The 22184-nt window shown below is 35.5% G+C and overlaps 1 protein-coding gene across 2 annotated transcripts; it reads right to left on the bottom strand.

Moving 5' to 3' along the window:
• Positions 1-1108: 1108 nt before the first annotated feature.
• LOC117335551 (transmembrane protein 183-like) lies at positions 1109-18320 on the bottom strand. 2 transcript variants are annotated; one of them, XM_033895622.1, is made up of 5 exons: positions 18224-18320; positions 6435-6527; positions 5751-5912; positions 5028-5226; positions 1109-4517 (listed from the first exon to the last, which is right to left on the bottom strand). In XM_033895622.1, the coding sequence occupies exons 1-5, from the start codon at positions 18297-18299 to the stop codon at positions 3908-3910; spliced, it is 1140 nt and encodes a 379-aa protein (XP_033751513.1). In that variant the 5' UTR covers positions 18300-18320; the 3' UTR covers positions 1109-3907. The 2 variants fall into 2 exon arrangements, with proteins under 2 accessions (XP_033751513.1, XP_033751514.1); XM_033895623.1 differs by having other exon boundaries at positions 5028-5223.
• Positions 18321-22184: the final 3864 nt, after the last annotated feature.

Here is a 22184-nt window from a genome sequence, read left to right as displayed (position 1 = left end):
ACAGTGTGTTTGTGTAATTCCAATAACAGAAGGTTATCAAGCTCGACTTGTGATTTAAAGACTTTGTTGAACATTGCGTATTCCTGTGGGGTTGCAAGCTATTCAAAGTAGGAGGCCTAAACATCACAAACATCATTATCTCAGTAGGCTTCACCGTCGACTATGAGAAGGCCTGTACTATTCTTGTCGCTCTTACGTTGAGCTAAAACCAGCTTGTAGAACATCCATTTGTCGGACTTGTGTGCCTGAATTCGTGATAGTCATAATGTTGTTTCCTTTTAGAGCTTCACTCGTGTGTTGAGCACTCCACAAATGTTTTTGTCCGTTCCATGTCTATATATGTGTGGATGTTCGGAATCTGACGGCTGCCTTAAACTTTCCAATCCCAGTAGATTTACTTGCTGACACGACATATAGGTATTTAATCTCTTGGGACCACCCTGGTTTCCAGGAGTTAGATTTGCGTTTTACCGTCCCACCAAGCATACATTCTATGGCGAACTTCACCAGAATGTCACAGAGATTGTACCCTTCATCAAACCGAAGATAATCAGCCGAGGTGTGCAGAGTGGGTTAGGTGGGTCACTCTGACCATCATTTCCCCTTTGAACTACATCAAAAGAAAAATATCTAGGCCTTATCTACCTTTTTTGTAACTGTAGTTTCTTACTTGGATCATAGGTTCAACTTCCATGGAATTCACATGCATAAACATCCGATACACCTTATTGATATTAGTAATATTTCTGAATTCATTCACCTCAACACATGTACCATCAGCTGTAAATTAGTGTGCAGAAGTAATTCCAACACAAATTCATTATTTGTGCATTTTTGTCATATGTTCCTAACGTAATATATATTACATATTATTTTGCTATCTTGTGCGTCAGGATCTTTTTGTCATACAATTTCATCTCTAGTGTGGCATGTACTTCACCGAATTATCTTGTTCATAGTATATGTCCGTGTCATAAAGATTCGGCTGCCTCAGGTGGAATGAGGAACATCAACATGCCTTTTTGTCAAGTCCTTGTGTTAAGAAATAAGATATGATTCATACACGACAACTTCAAGAATACAGAGGCAAATTAATAGAAAAAACTTAGAAGAAACATAGCAACATTTTTATTGCCATTTTATTATTGCAATAATAACAGACAATGATTTAATCACATGACATACAAGTTCCACATGACTTACTACATGGCACTCTTGCATCAATGAGCAAACACAAAGCTACAAAACAAAGCATAGCATTACATAACAAACAGAAATGTTTGCTAAAATCTCAGTTTCTCATTGGAACACAAGTTAAGCTTTTAAATAAATCTTTCGATCTAAAATTGTCTTCAACACGGAGCTGTAAAACACACAAATGTTATAAATATCAGTAATACATTTTCTCGTGATTTAAAATATTCCCCAAGTGTAGCTGTAAAAGATTTATTACTTTTATATAAGACTGACAATGTATTTTTTAGAAGTACATAATTGAACTAGTGGTGCTGCCAGGCAAACTAATTACCCTCCTCTGATTTCGATATCACCACAAACTTTTTCAGATTAAGAAAAAAAGGTGCAAAATTAGCACGATTCTGTGTTTTAACATAGGAAAAGGAGCAAAACTGCCATAAAAATGTTCCACAATATCTAAAAGAGAAATAGCAGAACACAGAATAGTTAACAAACTTCAACATACAAAATGCTGGAAGGCAACTTTCTTCAAAACCAGGTCAAGTCCAATATGTGATATGCATAACTTAGACCTGTATTGAGCATTCCTTCAAGTTTTAACATTTTTGAAGTTGATAAGAAATTTAGGTAACAAATTAAAACTTGGTATGTCAAATTCAATATAATCACCATTTTAAGTATAACTATGGTCCCATACAAAATGTGACATTTTGAAGAGCTAGCTACATGTATACATGATGAATTTATCTCTTTACTGATTCAACAAGATCGCTTTTGTAGTTCCTCCGGAACAGGCCTAGGGTAACAAGAATTTTATAAAGGTCAATTAATGATTCTGAATTTCTGACTTATCTGACTTATCCGGACCAACAGCGGTTACTCCTAAAGCTGATGTGGTGTAGATTGAATGCAAATATCTGGACAATGATATTGTATAAGTACTTAAGCATTTTAAACAATTCCAATTTACACATGAAGTATTCCAGGAGTAAAGATAGCAAATGTGAATTTTTAACCTAAATTAGTAAATTAATGATTGCCTTCATCAACTTTAATGTTGTGTGCTTGTGAGAGAAAATAAGATTTGGCAGTTGGCAAAGAGTAAATAATAACTCATTTTATATGCAAGTCCTGTAGCATGAACTAATTATAAGCTGGTACTAGTAATGGAAATCATTGAGGTCAATTTTTCCTATCTCTTGTAGATTAACTAGTTACAAGTCTTATATTAAAACTTATATTCACAGAATACCATCAGTTTTATTTTAAATGGTATGCTATGAAATACAAAAGCAGCAATATGAGTTAAAGTGATTTTTTATGTCAGTAATTGGTGAATTATTGTACATGTAGCTTCGTGAATAAAATACTATGATAGAATACTATGATTAAACAAATGAACAAAAATGTGTTTTAAGTAAACCATAGTGTACCATAATATTTCTCTGTCATACTTTCATTCATTTAAATATCGAATGTTATAATACAAGAATTTGGAGTGATTTGGAATGTACTCTTAGTACAATTATAAGGGAGGCAACCCTTCATAACAAGTATCATTACAAAACAAGTCACAGTGTAAATGAGGTGAGCAGAAACTTTTTCTTGTTGGTCATATGCTTATAAACCTATATACATACAAGACATGTTAAAAAATTGCCAATTATATGTACTTTTTTTTAACAACAATTAATGATTTTCTGTAAAATAAACGTTCCAACATGTACTGTCTCTAAAAACAAATCTTAACGAAAATTATTACACAAAAACAGTATTTTTTTAAAATTATATAAACCTATAAAAATTAATTTAAATAGACATCTTTTCTTTTATGTTCATTTCTATTAAAATTAACAATGATTCAAAGAAAAAGTTAATTAAAAATGTTTCTTTGCATATACATGTATATATCATCTTCGCAAGAGGGCCAGAGCTGATGACTATATCTGCTAAGGGTTTGTGGAGTGTTAACACAATCAGAAGCCTTGGTTTAGCGAAGATGTATATATATATATATGTATCATTTAATATTTCAAATTTCATCCAAATAAACAAGATACTGTTCAAAAGGATATGACCTTCTCCTGCTTGCTGTGATATCTAACTACATATCATGTTTATATTTTAATTGTTCAATGGTTCTGTTGATGTTCTATTTTCAACAAAGCATAACTAACAAATATAGGCTGTAGCAACTGGAAAACATTTTGTCACCAACATCTAGCAAAAAGTCTTAAAACTGTTCACTAAAAATTAAATATGTTCAACTTTGACCAATTTGGTCAGCCATGCTTGTCTTAAAAATATATATATGTAGCACTGCTTTGGCCACTTTAGTTTAAACATTATTTTATTCAACAAGACACAATAACATAACATATACAGAAAATTGCAAATGGGATGGGAAAACAAGCTTAAAGCTTATATTAATTCTTTGGCCACTTTGTTTGGCCATGTAAAAGTATTTAATGAACAGGACATGTTCCCATTAATAAAATGTTAATAAAATTTTCTATATTGACACTTTGGTATATGGCCCCTTATTAGACCCAAAAATCCAAATTTGGGAATAAACCCAGATAATTCATATTTTACAGATAGTAAAAATTGAAATTATTGTTATGATTCTTAGGAGAAAGACATTGAAAATATTCTAGTAATGTATTACCGGGTATATAGATCTACGCAGTGACATTAAACAGCATTTACATCACATGCCCTGATGAGGGTAATTTGGATGCCACCAAGGAAACACACGAATGTCCACCACTGGGTCAAGAATGACCACTTTCTCCAGGCTTTGGCTGTCCCTCACATTACTCCCCATCCCCTGCTTCAGAGTTGTATCAAACATAAGATGTAGAGTAAAATATCTCATACTGGCTGAGAGCCGCAGGATAACATTAGTCAGTACCAGTCCCATTACTGGGGGAATTCCCGTGAAATTCTTACAAGTCACACGAAGAACATATGAATCGTTCTCCAAGTTGTGATGGAGATCTTTGTAACCTGAGTGAAGATTCTGTGGCTCCCCTTTTAGTCGTAACAAACTGTTGATTTCTCCCATACGTTCTTTTCTAAGTTTGAAATTAAAATTCCACATGTTTTTGTGAGGTTCATGCCACGATACAAGACACAGATGTCCAGTGAGATTGTAACATAACTGCTGGTCCTGGAATGGTGCAGCAGTCACAGTCCGACTAATGAACACGGGATACACAAAAAATAGAGCCCTGATGACTCGCTGACGTAGGCCATGTACCCGCTCTAAACAGACTGGCTGTAGAAAGTTTGGAAGCTTTGATAGATCTATAGCATATCTACAAGAAATATAAACAAGTATTACAAATAATCCTGTATCTCACCTGTTCCGCTTTCTCAGTATTGTAAGATCAAAGCAATTTCCAAAACTCGTTGGTACATGTATTTTTTCTCAAAACCTTTCATGTTGATGAAACAGTAGATTACTTAAAACCTATTTTTTGTTAATGCCTTTATTCATATCAATGCTTTTCAAAAGAATACAGTAAATTTACCAAAATCACAAATTCTCAAAATTCAAACAAATATAACTCTTCCATATGGACCACAAATACCATGAATGACAATAGATAATACATACTCCAAGTTAACAATAAAATAATGAAATTTAGAAGCGCTCCCAAGAGAAGCAAAATTTGCATTTTCAATTTTCAGTTACTGTAAAAGATTTCTTTGCGGTCAGAGAGATTAATTTTATTTATTTAATTGTATTGGAAGATAATAAACATAGATGGAAGAAATCACACCGACGGTATTACTTACTGTACTTGATAACAAATATATTATACCTTTTGTATATGCCTTTCCAAAACTGGATGGTGTTGGTTACAGTGTAGGTACTCTGACATAGCCTGGAGAAGATTGACAAATCCTCCGGATGGATGTATCGACTCAGGACATACCACAAGTCTATAGGGTACGAAATACCAGTGTCCTCACTCTCACTTCCCTTCAGTCTCCTCTTCCTTTGATTTGGTTTATTCTCTGCTATGCAGAATGAAATATTGTTTATAAATTAATGTCACTTATAATTGCATTCAAAATCAATGTCATGTATAATACTATAATTACATTCAAAATTAATATCACTTAATTACATTCAAAACATGTTCAACACTTAAGATGTAGAAATGTTTACTTAAATTTCTTTTATCAATGAAAAGTTTTACTGTGCGAAGAAGCTTACCAGACATACGCTTATGAAGGATAAAAACTTGGGTACTTATTTTAGATAACATGTATGTGCTGGTTTTCTTCATGAATAACTTAACATGTTTTTGAATAAATGTTTACTTAAATGATAAGCTGAAGATTAAAATTTGCAAATGAATTCAAACATCAGTTTACATTGATTTATAATATTATAATCATAATTGTCAAACTTGTTTCTTACAATAGAATTGTTTTCTATTGTCAGACTCAATAAATTCATTTCATGACCCTCAGAAAAGACTACACAATTCAGTATACATCATGTATGTACAATGTACTCCTAGGTTATAAAATCATACCTGGAACACAAGATTCTGCTCCATCCTCAGATTTGAGGTCTGTACTATCTGTGTCTATGTTAAACTCGTCCAAGTCTTTGTCAAACCAACTGGACTCAGACCCATCTCCGCCCACAGCACCGACCAGTTCTAGCACCTGCTTGGCATCTTTCACACTGTGTACTGTAACCAATCAAATTTATCAAAATTATTATATGCATTATTAAAAGTGGATAATGTGTAATAAATGTTAACATAATCTCTGTTTTTTTGTCCTTTTTTTTCTTCTTTTAATGATTTTATCACCTGATCATGAACTGTTGCTTTCAGGCAGGGGCTCCTTAATTGTCAAAATATACTTTACCATCAGGCATGGCACCTATATATATAGCTATGACGTACTTTAAATTCATTCACAAATCATCTTGTGCTAATGACACCTATGATGTACTTTGAATTCATTCACAAATGAAATCATATTGTGCTATAGTACTTTGAATTCATTCACAAATGAAATCATATTGTGCTATAGCCAGAGTTTCCTCTGGCCCTGACTCCATACATGGTGTCATGCAGGGCCAGAGGGAACTTGGGCTACTTGTGCTTATGACATACTTTGAATTCATTCACAAATCATCTTGTGCTAAATGACAAAGAGTAGTAAACAAACATTTGTGTAACTGTCAAAACTTGAATACATTGTACCTTCTGAAATCATAGTGTTCGCTGCTTTTTTCATCCTCCCAGGAGGTGCTTTTCCTTCAAATTCAGCATTTGCATAATGGTGTATAGTAAAATCTGTAAAAAGTATATACATCAAATGTATGTAAACAAGAGGCCCATGGGGCCTGCATCGCTCACCTGGTTGGATTAGGCCAAATGTCAAAATAATGTTCATATTCAATTTGTTTTATTTGTAAATCTCTAACAATGCTATATATGCATGGTTATAGTGTGGTAATCCGAACTTCTTTAAAGATTAATGAAGTCCAGACTCTCTAAGGTCTGAAAGACCTCAAGAATTGCTTTTAGAACATGCATTCATCACTTTATGACTAGTAGCGATTCAAAGGAATTACCTCTATTTCACCTATTGGGCCCCGCCCCTTTGGCCCCTCGGGGGTCAGAGTCACCATTTATGCAAAATCTGTTCCCCTTCCCCCAAGGATGTTTCTGACCAAATTGGGTTCAAATCCATTCAAATCTGTATGACTAGTAGTGATTTAAAGGAATAACCTCTATTTCCCCTTTTGGGCCCCGCCCCTTTGGCCCCTTTGGGGTCAGAGTCACTATTTACGCAAAATCTGTTCCCCGTCCCCCAAGGATGTTTCTGACCAAATTGGGTTCAAATCCATTCATAACTTTTTGACTAGTAGCGATTTAAAGGAATTACCTCTATTTCACCTATTGGGCCCCGCCCCTTTGGCCCCTTTGGGGTCAGAGTCACCATTTATGAAAATCTGTTCCCCTTCCCCCAAGGATGTTTCTGACCAAATTGGGTTCAAATCCATTCAAATCTGTATGACTAGTAGTGATTTAAAGGAATTACCTCTATTTCCCCTTTTGGGCCCCGCCCCTTTGGCCCCTTTGGGGTCAGAGTCACTATTTATGCAAAATCTGTTCTTCTTCCCCCAAGGATGTTTCTGACCAAATTGGGTTCAAATCCATTCATAACTTAATAACTAGTAGCGATTTAAAGGAATTACCTCTATTTCCCCTATTGGGCCCCGCCCCTTTGGCCCCTTTGGGGTCAGTCACCATTTATGCAAAATCTGTTCTTCTTCCCCCAAGGATGTTTCTGACCAAATTGGGTTCAAATCCATTCATAACTTTATGACTAGTAGCGATTCAAAGGAATTACCTCTATTTCACCTATTGGGCCCTGCCCCTTTGGCCCCTCGGGGGTCAGAGTCACCATTTATGCAAAATCTGTTCTTCTTCCCCCAAGGATGTTTCTGACCAAATTGGGTTCAAATCCATTCATAACTTTATGACTAGTAGCGATTTAAAGGAATTACCCCTATTTGGCCCCGCCCCTTTGGCCCCTCGGGGGTCAGTCACCATTTATGCAAAATCTGTTCCCCTTCTGCCAAGGATGTTTCTGGCCAAATTTGGTCAAAATCCATTCATAACTTTATGACTAGTAGCGATTTAAAGGAATTACCTCTATTTCCCCTATTGGGCCCCGCCCCTTTGGCCCCTTTGGGGTCGGGGTCACCATTTATGCAAAATCTGTTCCCCTTCTGCCAAGGATGTTTCTGACCAAATTGGGTTCAAATCCATTCATAACTTTATGACAAGTAGCGATTTAAAGGAATTACCTCTATTTCCCCTATTGGGCCCCGCCCCTTTTGGCCCCTTTGGGGTCAGAGCCACCATTTATGCAAAATCTGTTCCCCTTCCCCCAAGGATGTCTCTGGCCAAATTGGGTTAAAATCCATTCATAACTTTATGACTAGTAGCGATTTAAAGGAATTACCTCTATTTCCCCTATTGGGCCCCGCCCCTTTGGCCCCTCGGCGGTCAGAGTCACCATTTATGCAAAATCTGTTCCCCATCTGCCAAGGATGTTTCTGACAGAATTGGGTTCAAATCCATTCATAAATTTATGACAAGTAGCGATTTAAAGGAATTACCTCTATTTCCCCTATTGGGACCCGCTCCTTTGGCCCCTCGGGGGTCAGAGTCACCATTTATGCAAAATCTGTTCCCCTTCTGCCAAGGATGTTCCTGACCAAATTTGGTTCAAATCCATTCATAACTTTATGACAAGTGGCGATTTAAAGGAATTACCTCTATTTCCCCTATTGGGCACGCCCCTCCGGCCCCTTGGGGGTCAGAGCCACCATTTATGCAAATTCTGATCCCCTGCTGCCAAGGATGTTTCTGACCAAATTTGGTAAAAATCCAATAAGAACTTTTTGACTAGTAGCGATTTGAAGCAAATGTTGACGGACGGACGACAGACGGACGGACGGACGGACGGACGACGGACGCCGCGCCATGACATAAGCTCACCGGACCTTCGGTCCAGGTGAGCTAAAAAAAGGACATCAATGCTTAAATAAAGTCTGTGGTCCAGACTGGAGCAGAATTAAAAGTTGTCAATCTTGTCAAGAAAAACATTTAATTTAATTAACAGTTAACCCATGTAATAACCAGTACAGTATATGCTGTCAATCTGTTTCCTTTTCATAACTCAGATATACATGTATGGAGAGGCAAGCTTTGCTTGTATCTATCAACTACTAATGCAAACTTCTTTAGATGTCAAATGAGTTGCATACCTGAGAGTCTGTCTCTTATTTTGGGCACTCAGAACAGGAATCTGTTTGCCATGAACATTTTCCCCTTGAGTTGACACCCACCGTGGGGGATTATGAACAAGTTACACACTTTCTCCAATTCATTTGAATTTTATCAATCATATATATTCAATACTATAGTTTATAATACTAGCAGTATGATACATACACCGCATGCATATAGGGCATGTCTAGTTTTATATTAAAAATCAAAGTACTGAAAGTACTGTAGGAGGCGTTAGTCAGATGTAAAAGGAGATATTCGAAATAAAGCAAGAATACAAATTAAACTGATATCAACATGACTAAACATTTCCACTTAAGCGTGTCAAACCAACCGGACATAATGGTTTTCACAGTCCTGATGAATGTAATGGTTTAGACTGTTCCGATGTACATAATGGTTTTAACCATCTTAAAGTTTCAAACCTACTTCTAAAAGTAGTTAAACATTTCTTATTTCAATCAAACCTTTACTTAAGAAGTCAAACATTTTAATTTTTTTTAAATCAACTTCTACTTAGGTACATGTCATTAACATTCATACTTTAAACCATCTTTTATACTTAAGTAGTTCAAAATTTGAATTAATGTGTTTAAAACAAACTTATATTTTATAGGCCTGGGTATTAGAAAGGTCGAAACAATATGACAGTGCTCGACACAGCCGGTCGCCAGGTCGCCGATGGCGATCAAAACCTTAGTTGGGCCATGAAAAAATGCAATAATGATTAATTTACAAGCCCAAAATAAAATGTTTGGGCGAGTACTACATTCGATGTTGCTATTGCAAATACGATTCGAAATCAGATTCCAACGAGTATTCAGATTTCATTGATTACGCGATCGTAAGACTCAAAGCCAAGTCCGTTGTACATAATTGCATCAACGCATGTAAAGGGAGATAATGCTGACTGCGGATGTAAACCGTGCCGTGAGTGGATAGAAGCTAATCATCTCAACCAATCGGAAAGCTGTTTGTAGCGGTATGCATTAGTCACGCTTAACGAGAAGCATTGCTGACGCTTGTTTTTTTTTTTTAAACGACCCTCGTCAACATTGACAGAGAAAAAACCCGCTAAATCGGCCAAGTAAGTAAAGCATGTTCATAATTTAGTTTGTATATCGACAACTGGTTTTAATACGACGCATTTTGTATGTTGTCATGTTGTAGTTTACCGACTGGGACACAACCACGGCGTTGTTTACATTTTGTTGGATTTGCGTTCGTGTACTTACGTTTTGTCAAATGTACATCTGTTAAAAAAGTTTAAGCATCCCAAAAATTATATAATAATCATAATTACTCCGACTTTCTCTCATCAATAATGATGGATTTATAGGTCGTCATGTTGTGATTTACTGACTTAAAAGTAATCACGAAGTTTGTTTGACTGTAAGTCTGTTAAATAAATCTATATCACAAAAATAATAACCAAGTTCAGTCTTTCATTGATCAATAATAAAACAAACCAGACTTTATTTTATCATGGTCGTACTGTAATAAAGTACAAAAGCTGCTACCAGTGTGTTAGTAAAATATGAAATTACTTTTATTTGAAGGTATGAACAAAATAGAGGTAAAAGAAAGCTGCAGGAGAGCTAGAAATGTGGGTGATGACGAATACAGTGATGATGAAGACTATGGGAATGAAAGGAGGGTGTATTTGGCAATGTGCAGAGAGGGATTGATTGAGGAATGAAAATAAAGCTATACTGAACCTTCTTCAGAAGTTATGTTTTCTATTGAAGGGAGATCCAGATAAACAGAAAATTGGGCTTCCAATATTCATTTTGGGCCAGTGAAAATTATTTTTTAGTCGCCCAAAAAATTTTTTTTCGGGCCAGCCAAAGGCTGGCCCCAGTGTCAAGCACTGATATGATATGCATTTCGATAAGTTATAACAATACACGATATGTATTGAAAATACAGGGAGTGTCTGCTACTTTTTTTGTTGAAAGTGTGCAATGTCTTTCAATATCTTGTAAACAAAATTGTTTATTCCTTTCTATTTTGATCTTAGAATAATATCAAAATTAGATTTGACGGCTTTTAAAAGTTTTTACACTTTTTTTTCAACAATTCTCATTTTTAAGGACAATTATTTCAAAATTAGATATCAATTCCATCTATTTTAATAGATCCAATGTCAATATTAACAATAAACTGTGATTTGTAATTTGTTGCTTTTTAATTTACCACCAAGATGTAGATAATAGCCTAGTAGCTATAGGTACTGTATATAAATATACAGCGTTTTACATGCAAAATATTGAAGAAATCTTTCATATTTGATATCAATTAAATATGATTGTATAAGTCCCTTGGGGTGGGGAAAGAACCCTGGGCCTATTTTTACATCAGGATTGTGTTCATCTCTTGGTGTCCAGCCATTGTGGAGTTGGGATCTGAATGGTTTCACAGATAAAACAAGAGGCCCAGAGGGCCTGTATTGCTCACCTGGTTTTATGAGATATGAAACAAGAATGATGCTTAAGTTTATTTGTCGCTGGTATTTCTATGTCAATATATCATAAGCATTTTATATGGGTACATGATCAACATTGGTTTATTGTTATTCTAAAAATGTCAATTTAGTGAAATTGACCTCTTTTGGTCCCATCCTTCAGCCCCCGGAGGTTAACCCCAACATTCGTACAATTTTGAATACCCACCCCATAACCATGCTACCATACAAATGTAGGTTTTATACCAAATTGTGCAATTAATCCATGAAATGAAATTGACTTTGGGTACAATTAACCCCATACGGATTGCTACCACACCAATGTGAGTTATATCCATAACTTAGTTTCAGAGAAACCAATTGACCCCTTTTGACCCTGCACCCCTGGGGGTCAACCCCACCATTTTTACAATTTGGAATCCCTACCCAAAAGGATGCTACCAGTCAAGTATGAGCTATATCGATTGCTTAGTTTCAGAGAAGAAGTTGTTTATGTCAATTAAGCCAAATTGACCCCTTTTGAGCCAACAATTAAATTGCAATTGATGGATAATTTTTAATTTTGGCAAGAAAACATTCTTTAACGGGCATGTCTGCATCATTTTTAATAATTTGCCCTTGAAACTTCGCACACATGTCAATTAGGCCAAATTGACCCCTTTTGAGCCAACAATTGAATTGCAATACAACCCCATACGGATTGCTACCACACCAATGTGAGTTATATCCATAACTTAGTTTCAGAGAAACCAATTGACCCCTTTTGACCCTGCACCCCTGGGGGTCAACCCCACCATTTTTACAATTTGGAATCCCTACCCAAAAGGATGCTACCAGTCAAGTATGAGCTATATCGATTGCTTAGTTTCAGAGAAGAAGTTGTTTATGAAAATTAAGCCAAATTGACCCCTTTTGAGCCAACAATTGAATTGCAATTTATTGATAATTTTTAATTTTGGCAAGAAAACATTCTTTAAAAGGGCATGTCTGCATCATTTTTAATAATTTGCCCTTGAAACTTCGCACACATGTCAATTAAGCCAAATTGACCCCTTTTGAGCCAACAATTGAATTGCAATTTATGGATAATTTTTAATTTTGGCAAGAAAACATTCTTTAAAGGGCATGTCTGCATCATTTTTAATAATTTGCCCTTGAAACTTCGCACACACCTTCATAAGAGCCGGTTCTTTAAAATGTGAATGAAGGTCAAGGTCAGAGATAAACTCAATATTTGTAGCCAGTCACACATGTTACATGTATCTGTTTGCCAAATATCCAGCCTTCATGTGTATGTGCATGCAGTTTTGGGTCATTTTTTAATTTTGGTAGGAATTTCTTTTTAAAAGTGTCATATCTGCGTCATTTTGATTATTTGACCTCGATACATTGCACACACCTTTAAAAGGGCTGATTCTTTAAAATGTGACCCAAATTAATAATTTTGAAAGAACTTTGAATTTTTTTCATCATTTGACCCCCGTGACCTTGAATGAAGGTCAAGGTCAAATATAAATATAACATTTGTAGCCAGCCATACGTTATCGATGCGCCAAACATCAAGCCTTCATGTGTACATATAAGTAATAGTGCCGTTTAAACCAAAGAACAGTGACAATTGCTCATGCAGCTCGAGACATATCTGTAAATACTCAGAAAATGAAGTATTTCGTAACACATGGAATATGGTATTGTGTGTAACAATGAAATCAGCACTGGATGATGTGCAGAACTGTATTGATATTATAAATGGATATTACAAAATGATAACCTGATGGACAGTGGTATTTATATCCAATATGAACTCAGTATACACTACAGAGTATACCAGTCATGGTACTAATTAATTCAGTGATAGACATTCACTTCTAAGGACCAATTATAATCAAAGTTGATTTTGTTTTCCCCTCTCAAATGGATAACTGCAGTTTGTATATAAATTATTGCGTGTTGTGATAAGAAACATTGGTATTTCTATATATATTACTTGAGAGTGTGAGAGTGAACCTGTTAGAATAGATGTATAGTGGTTAAGTCTTCATTATGTTAAATATGTCTTCTTACCATAGCTAAATGTTTTTTTGTAAATATATCTGGTTATTACTGTTTATTTCAAGTTTAGGAAAAGTTACTATCAGATTTTTTTTTTGTAAAGCTTAAGTTGTGCATTCATGTCTATAGTCTGATCACCTATATACATGAGTGTTATAATGTCTGTCTGTCATGACTTGATCAATCATACAGGCATGTACATTAAAAATTTATATTCCACACGCTTTTCTATGAAGTAACATTTTGATTTTATATTGTGCATAATTAGGAATATAGCTATAAATTTTAATAGTTGTTTTAAACATGTTAAAATGATATATTCTATAAATGTTTATTGTTGATAGATAGAGATATGTTATTATGTATTTTTTTTTTTCATTTTTCTAAGTTTGCGGAGCAAACTAAGTTGGTAGGGAGGAATGTATCATAGTACAAAAATGGTCATTTTTAATAATTAGTGATATTTCAAGTATAGGTAAATTGTAGGAATATTTCAACATGAGACTATGGAATTTATATTGTTTATATTTCATTACTAGACATTTGAATTAGCTTGGCAGTCAGTTTTATTAGAATCATATTGTATTTTAGAAGCTTTGATGTTTTTAGGAGTCAGCCAGGTAAACTGGATTAGCCTTAATTGAGTTGACACATATCTACCTGTGAACCCTCCAGCTGACAGGTGGTCACTCAACAGGCTCAATTAAAGTAATTGTAGGATAAACACTTTGCGACACAATAGGACTTTGTATGATTTACTACTGACCATAGCTGTTAGGTAATTGGTGTCAACATATCTTAATTACTATAGGCACCATCTGATAATTAAACTCCACCTCTTACTATTTTATTAACCAATGAAATTGAATGTTACAGTTTTGACTGTTTTGTAAAGAGTATACATAAATAGTTTTTAGAGAGAGAGGGAGTGCAGAAGGAGAGAGCGAGATTAGGACCCAAGTGAGTGTGAGGGTGCTGGCCTTTTACAAGGACCCGTAGACTCTGACCAACTTTGAAGTAGGGGTCAGCACCAGAGTGGACAATTTATAAAGAACTTCTGTATTGGTTAAACCTTAGTGAAATATTGATTCCAGTGAATAAAATAAATATCTAAGAAGAAGAGACTGTCTCCATATTGTTTCAAAGGAAATTACAGTTCACCACGGGGTTTATACGAAAGGGGTTTCATCAGGGTGTGGCTTATTCTACCAATGCTAATTCCCCAAACCAATAACTGTGTAGCCACATCCTGACGGACACACCACACACAAGAAACACACACACCCCACAATCCTCGTGGTGACACATAGATAAAAGAGCAGAAACCTTTATCCTGCAATTTTGGATTATTTTTTAATTTTGGCTGGAGAAAATAGCTTTATGATTCTTTTCCAAGTGCCATATATCTTTCTACCATATTTTTTATCTGATGACAATAAAATATGCACATTCTGTTTCAGTGGACTATGTTCTTTCATATGAAATGAAAAAAATAATCAATTTGAGATTTTTATTTTTGACATTCGAACCCATAACAAGTCGTTGGCCTTGACATTCTCTGACAATATGTCATTGAGAAAAGTTTGCCCTAACCACATGCTAACCAATTTCCAATGAAAATGAAACAAATTATGCTAAAATATGTGTGATGAGTTTCCTATATAAACTATAGTAAAATGTCCTCTACCCAGGGAGAATGCGACACATAGGGGGCCATGAAATTAACAATTTTGATAAAACAGCTTAAGAACCTTTTGTACATGTGTACACCATTCTGCGATATCTTGGTCTTAAGAAGAAGACTGACGCATGACAACAGATCAAATTATAATGGTGTATATTATGAGCTGAATGTCAAAGGATTGTAAACAAATTGTATTATATTATCAGGCAGTCAGCCTAAATGTATGTTTCATACCTACCATATTAGAAGTTTGATGTTTTGTACGATATATATATATATACTTAATTTTTACACATACATTAAAGGAGTTAGCTACTTTCATCAATTAAGATGTTTTTTCTAAAGTTCACTAGGCCGGATGAAATATGATCATGAGCAATCAGTATGGTCAATATGAGATTTGATAAAATGCCTCTCGTAGGTCAACCACTCATGATCACTCAACTTCTTTTTGTAGGAGTCAATATTATATGTACGAGAATTAAACTCTCGCGAGTTTCAAGTACAAAGAAATACATTATCACTTAAGCCGAAAAAATTCCCTCTTAAGTAGCAATAACACATAATAGTCAAAAACCCTAATATATGTGATCAGTGATAAGAAACAGTACTTATAAGCATTTTTGGCAATTTATCCTGAAACAGCCTTCCATATTTGACATCCCACAGATTGTTGCTTGTATATATATATAGTTTTAAAGGTCAACATTGGAAAATACCTAAATGGTTATACATGAATTCATAATAAATAGAATTATTGACAAAAAGTTTCATTTATTTTCACACTTTCTGGAGACCGATAAGGAGATTGATGATTATTTTAAGGGATTTGTTCGTGACATGAAAATCAAACATTTTTAATTAAATTTTAAAAGCAAATATACAATGTAGATTTATTTTGAAAGTTATGAGGAATATTGATATTTGAGAAAGTCTTATAATTATATTATATGGATTTGATATCGATTGCCAATAGATATACATGTATTTATCATTTTACATGAAAACAACAAAAAGTTATACATGAAAACAACAAAAAGTTGTACTAATAGGTTAAAATGCAATTGGTATATATTTTGTTAATCTACAATTACTTTGTATTGTTTAAATATTCTATGTAATACAAACATTTCACAGCTTGGTGCATACAAATGAATATATATATATATTACATGAAAACATTTGAAAAGGTTGAATCGTGAGCTGAATAATATATAAATAAGACAAGCTGGTTCAATAATAACTTAGTATTTTCATATATATTCCGAGTGCGAGTAGCTACTGCAGTAAATCTTATCACAAAAATCCAGATTCTGTATATTGTCTCTGTCGGGGAAGGTATAGCACAAATGACCACCACGACAGATATGTGCCAGTTTTCTTAGTTTTAAAAAATAAACGATCGAATTCCATCACGCCATCACGTGCACGTAGATCTATCGATTCATGGATTTGAAACACAGGGACTTCGATCAGTTATCGCAGTAATCCGAAGGGGTCTGGTGTTGATATCGCCTTAAAGCTGATTAAAGTCTGCATATAGTATATAGCAAGATCGTCAGAAAATTCAGACTATAATCGCAGTAGATATTGTGATTTTGTGGTCTGGCCAGGCTTGAGCAACTTATCGTAAACAGTTTCGTCCTAAATAAACAAACACTTATTTCAGTGGGTCAACAAACAGATTTAAACTTTGTAAGCAACTTGCCTTTAATTCATGTTGATAGATATTAATTTCTAGCGACAAACATCACACTTTGATGCTTCGTGTGAAGCCCGTGTCCATGTGCCTCCATTTTGACAGAGTGCCAGATAACGTAAACAGACGGAACACGTGATCGCAAAATATCGGACCAAATCTCATAAAAGCTCGTGAAAAAACTACCAAGTTGTAAACAAAAGAAATGTTGTTAGCCAAAACCTGGAGGGTAATATGAAAATCGGGAATTTGTTTGCGCTTGGTTGTTATGTCATCTTTATTTCTTGTAGTTAAACAAGTGTCCTCTGTAAGGTAACGTCAGAATCTCGCAGTTATCTTCCTTCAAACAGTATTTTCAATATAGATTTGCAAAAATCGATGCAGGTGTAGATATTTACAAGACATTATTCTTATTGTTTATTCAAAATAGTTCCTGAAATGTTCACAACATTATCAGCATAGTTAATACATTTCTGTGCATATCTACTTTGAATAACAGACTAAAATGACGTGCCTCATACTTGGAACTAAGCGAATCATTACCCCTAGTTACAGAAATTACCACCAGAGGTCTCAAATTCCAAACTTCCGCCGAAGAGAAATTTATACTGAATATACCTTTTTTCATGTAATAGCACTTTATTTGTAGTCTTGATAGTTTTCATAAATGTATATATAGTTCAACTGCATCATATATGAACCGAAAGAAACTACAAAATGAACTGTGAAAGGAAATATAACGAAAACGAAAGTGACAGATTGTGACGTCACAACTCGTAGGTGATTGTAATATGGCAGGCGTAAACGCCTCCATAAAAACAGCCAGAAATACCTATATATATATATATATTAGGTATTTCTGGCTATTTTTTTTTAAATATCAAACTAGACATGCCCCTGTACCTAGGCCTAGACTTCTGCATATAGAGTCATGTCAGATATATGTCTCAAACTGAACTATCTATACAATGTAATGGGACCATTACACCAAGATTATTTCTTATGCCAAGTTGTATGGGAAATGATCAACTTATCAAAACCGGTAACCATACTGTACAGTACATGTACACTGTACTCCAACAATCTAGAGGTTTTACACGGCGAGATACTTTTGACAGGCGCAGTCGGCAAAATCATATCAAATAGAAAAAGAGACGACCAGCGGCCTCTTCTAGTACTGTAATGTAGATTTTAGGCATAGCTAACGAAATGTATCTTGTTTACGAAAGTATATTCTGTCGAGGGCCAAATGCATTGATTAAGAAGACTGAAAACTCCATACGTACCACTCTGTGTCGAAACCTGATTTGTTGAACCTGTTGATTTCGCAATTTTATGAGGATTACGAGCTTTCCTTGGCATTTCACAATTTTCAAGCGTAAAATTGACGCTGACCGATTCATATCGATAAAATGTTTGTCAAGTACACACTAAACATCGGCATGTATACCGACCGATGGATCCGATACGGTCCGATGGCAGAGCGTTTACCTCAGCCGATCTAACCATTACGTGTCCAAGCCCATGTGGATGGCGAATAAGGAGGCGACGTGCATGTTTTTATACACGACATGTCCTCACGTTCAAGTTATGAGCAAAGAAAAAAATATTTGTTCCAAACGGATACCTTTTGTTTTTAAAAGCTGAACTGACCATATGGCACAATTAAATTAAGTGTTACAAAATAATCCCTGTTGAAAATGACCCATTTGTTGATGGGTTTCATTTACCTTAAAAACTATAAAAATAGAACCGGATTCCGTTTTAAACACTGAATATGTGGGTGCCGTGTACACTCTCCCGTTGAAAACTGAAAGTAGCCCGTTGAAAAATTGACTGTTGAAAATGGACCGCTTTCAGATTCTTCTGTCACGATACACGCGCTATATTGCCAAACGTGAAGATATATAATTGCACATATTAAATCTTCCCACAGTTGTTTCTGATCCTTATTCGGGTACAAATTTTGTATGACTTTGAAACGGGTGAGATCGCCATCCCTATAACTAATTTGTAATTCCTTAACATGAAATACTTGTTAATCTAATAAGAAGTAATAAAGTGCATGAAAGTTCAACTTGTATCTTCATTGAGGAAATAGTGACAAGATATTTCAAGTTTATAGTTATAAATATCCCGGTGTAGTATAATGTATAATGGTGAAATGAACCGCGGTTCACTTTACCATTATGATATTTTGACCCGTGTTCATTTTACGTACATGTACATTTACCATGCTTCAAAATACCATGCCACACCTGTATCAATTAATTATCAACGCCGAATGTGGAACCAGGGTCAGTTTTCATCATTTGATATGGAAACTAGGGGGTTTTGATACTATTGCATCAAGTATACATGTATTCCTTAAATTTATTACATTTATTCATTCCCAATGGTAGATATCGAGCCAGCTAGGTTCCATTCGTCAAAGAAGAGTGTCATCGTCATTACTCTTTAACCTGAGAAAATGCCTTACCTTAAACGCGGTTCATTTTGATTCGCCAGGGAGAATCTCCAGAAATTGTTTAGAGACCTAGAATAAATGGCTTGTCCTCAGCATGGACGACAACTAATGAATAGGCTTAGTGGAAGCTAGTCAGTAGGGGAACTTTAGACAGAGCCACAAATGGGCTGTTGGATGTTTTGTCAGATAAATTTATTATCCAAATGAGCTAATTTTCTCTTTCTTTTACAGGATTCAGTAGAATTCTGGGACGCCATTCACACTCTGTGGAGTGCATGGGCAAAGACAGTCTGTCCTTATAGATGTACATTATAATGTGCAATAATAATTAGTAGTATTGTTGTGCCATGTACTGTCAAGTCTATGCCATTTAGAAGTTGTGTATTGTATAGGATCATGTGCCTGTGACCTTTTTTGTCTTGTGACCTATTTTTTGCTATAACCTGTGGCCCTTTTAAATATTTACCCTTACCTATATTGGTAGTTGCAGTCTGTCCAGTAGTATATTTTACCCTTCATTTTGTTTTTCTATAAGTTACAAAATTGATCATGTACAACTGGTGCTCAAGAAGAACCTAAACAAGACATTCGAGACAGATCTTTCCAATACACTCGAGACATAGACCCGAATAATTGCTTACGTGGACGACGGACAAGGGAAGACTTCAATGTAAAGTCTGAATACATGTAAAAGTAGACTGCCACCTCTCTGCCATTTGAGGTTTAGAATCATAATTATTGGTCATTAACATGTATAAGTTGCAACACATGGAAACCGGGTACATTTAAGTGTTCAGGATAAACTTGTATGACATCATCACGCCATACAAAATTAAAGGAGACTGCAGCAATTGCAATGATTACAATAGACCCTCCACAACATTATTGGCTTTACCCTGACGTGTTACACTTCCATTCCGAGGCACAACGCGGCTTCAGAGCTTCAAGATCTACAACCCACGTGGTGATATTCTTACGGAATCTGTAGGAGAAGAGCAGATACTCCCTTGAGCAATGTATTCGTTGACTTGGTGAAGGCGTTCGACTTGATCAGCCAAACAGGTCTCTTCACTCATCTACAGAGGATTGGATACCCCCAAGCTACTAAAGATGATTGTGTCCATCTATGCCACAAATGGCATTGTCCTTACCAATCAAAAGTGGCATTAAACAGGTCTTTGTCCTGACTCAACACTCTTTGGCACCTTCTCCTCTCTGCTGGTATGATGCGCCATATGGAAGCTGGTGATCCACTGTCAAGGACAGAAGCAGGAGCGGAGCAGGAAAGAAGAGAGTCAAGACAGGGAGTTCGGCATTACAACCATCCTTAGAAACTAGTCGTCACATTCGTTCACCCTCACCAGTGTGTTTACCTGCAGATCTCTAATTGGGACTTTTCTGCCATGGCAAGTGCTGCAATTCATCTACCGATAGTAAGAAGGTTTTTGGTGTTTTCCCGGTCTTATAAGAAACTATTACACTGGCCGATCAACCAGTATCACATTATTTAAAAGGCCGAAAAAAACCTTCGGAATAGTTAATCGACTGATTCCAAGCGCAACTATAATCCCTGGTGTCAACAGCGTGTTCCAAAGGATGATTTGAAACAGATTTTTCTGGAAAACCTAGAAGCCAAGGTCGTTATAGCTTGCATACTATCGAGTTTGTTAAAAACGAACGACTTAACTATATGTTGGAACTTCAAATCACAGGGTTCAAACATATTAAAACAACTTCTGTTGAATTATCAATAATCCAAAAGTGATTGTATTTGACAATTTAGCTGCAGGGTGGTGGAAGGGACATAAAGTTTGACCAATAATTCATTGTTACTGGGGTCAAGTACATGTAATGTAATATTTAAATTACTTTGTTATATTAAATGACTAGAAAACTGGGACAAAGAGCTATCAAGTTAATTCAAATAGACAAATTTGATCAATGTCTAAGGTGGCAGCGTTAAAATGCGTTGTTTTGGACAAGCAAGAGGCTGAGTTTTTCAAATCTTAGTTTTGGTATTCACATAACTCATTTAAACAGTATAAAATCTGCCAACATCAATTAACATCTCCTACCGGGGAAATATCTAACTCTAAAATTTCTGCAGTTTACGGAGTGGATAGTGAACATCCGATTTAAATCAGATCGATGCTTTGGGGGAAAGAGACTTGAGGTTGTATAATGGAACAAGGGGATGGGGAATAGAGATTGGTTTGTCAAAGGCGATTTTTATCACTCAAAATTTGATATGCTTTAAATATTATTACAGCATTTTACATTTATGAAATAGCAAAGTCTCTTTATTATGAACAAGAATGTTGTGTCACGATTGCTAAAATATCAAAAGATTTATGGAGGCTATCTGGATCTTGTTGTCTATGTTTTTGACTAGAGTGACATCACGGATAAAATTATAACCTTAGTGTAATACTTTTTTATCCCTCATTCAGTCATACAAAACGGGATCTAGTGACCATGCAGTGTGCAGTTACAACTGGGATGATGCTTTCAATAACACCCAACTCCAGTTGATACTCATTTCAGGTAAACCCTGACACTTATGTAGCTCACTGGCCCCTTAACTCCGATACAAAGCAGCCAGTTTTGGTCACCCATACATTCTAATACTGTCCGCTATTCAGCATATTGATACACATACATTAACATTGTATAATATGTTGATCAGCTTTTGGTAAAAGTTTAACTTGTATAGCTTACTATTGCCAGCTGCCAAATTCGGCCATAAAACTCCAGACCCAGCGGCCAGCATGTGGCTTCAC

Source organism: Pecten maximus, chromosome 10, assembly GCF_902652985.1.
Source record: "Pecten maximus chromosome 10, xPecMax1.1, whole genome shotgun sequence".
NCBI classification, from domain to species: Eukaryota; Metazoa; Mollusca; class Bivalvia; order Pectinida; family Pectinidae; genus Pecten; species Pecten maximus.
The sequence above is the reverse complement of the archived record's forward strand: the minus strand, read 5'-3'. Positions and strand labels throughout refer to the sequence as shown.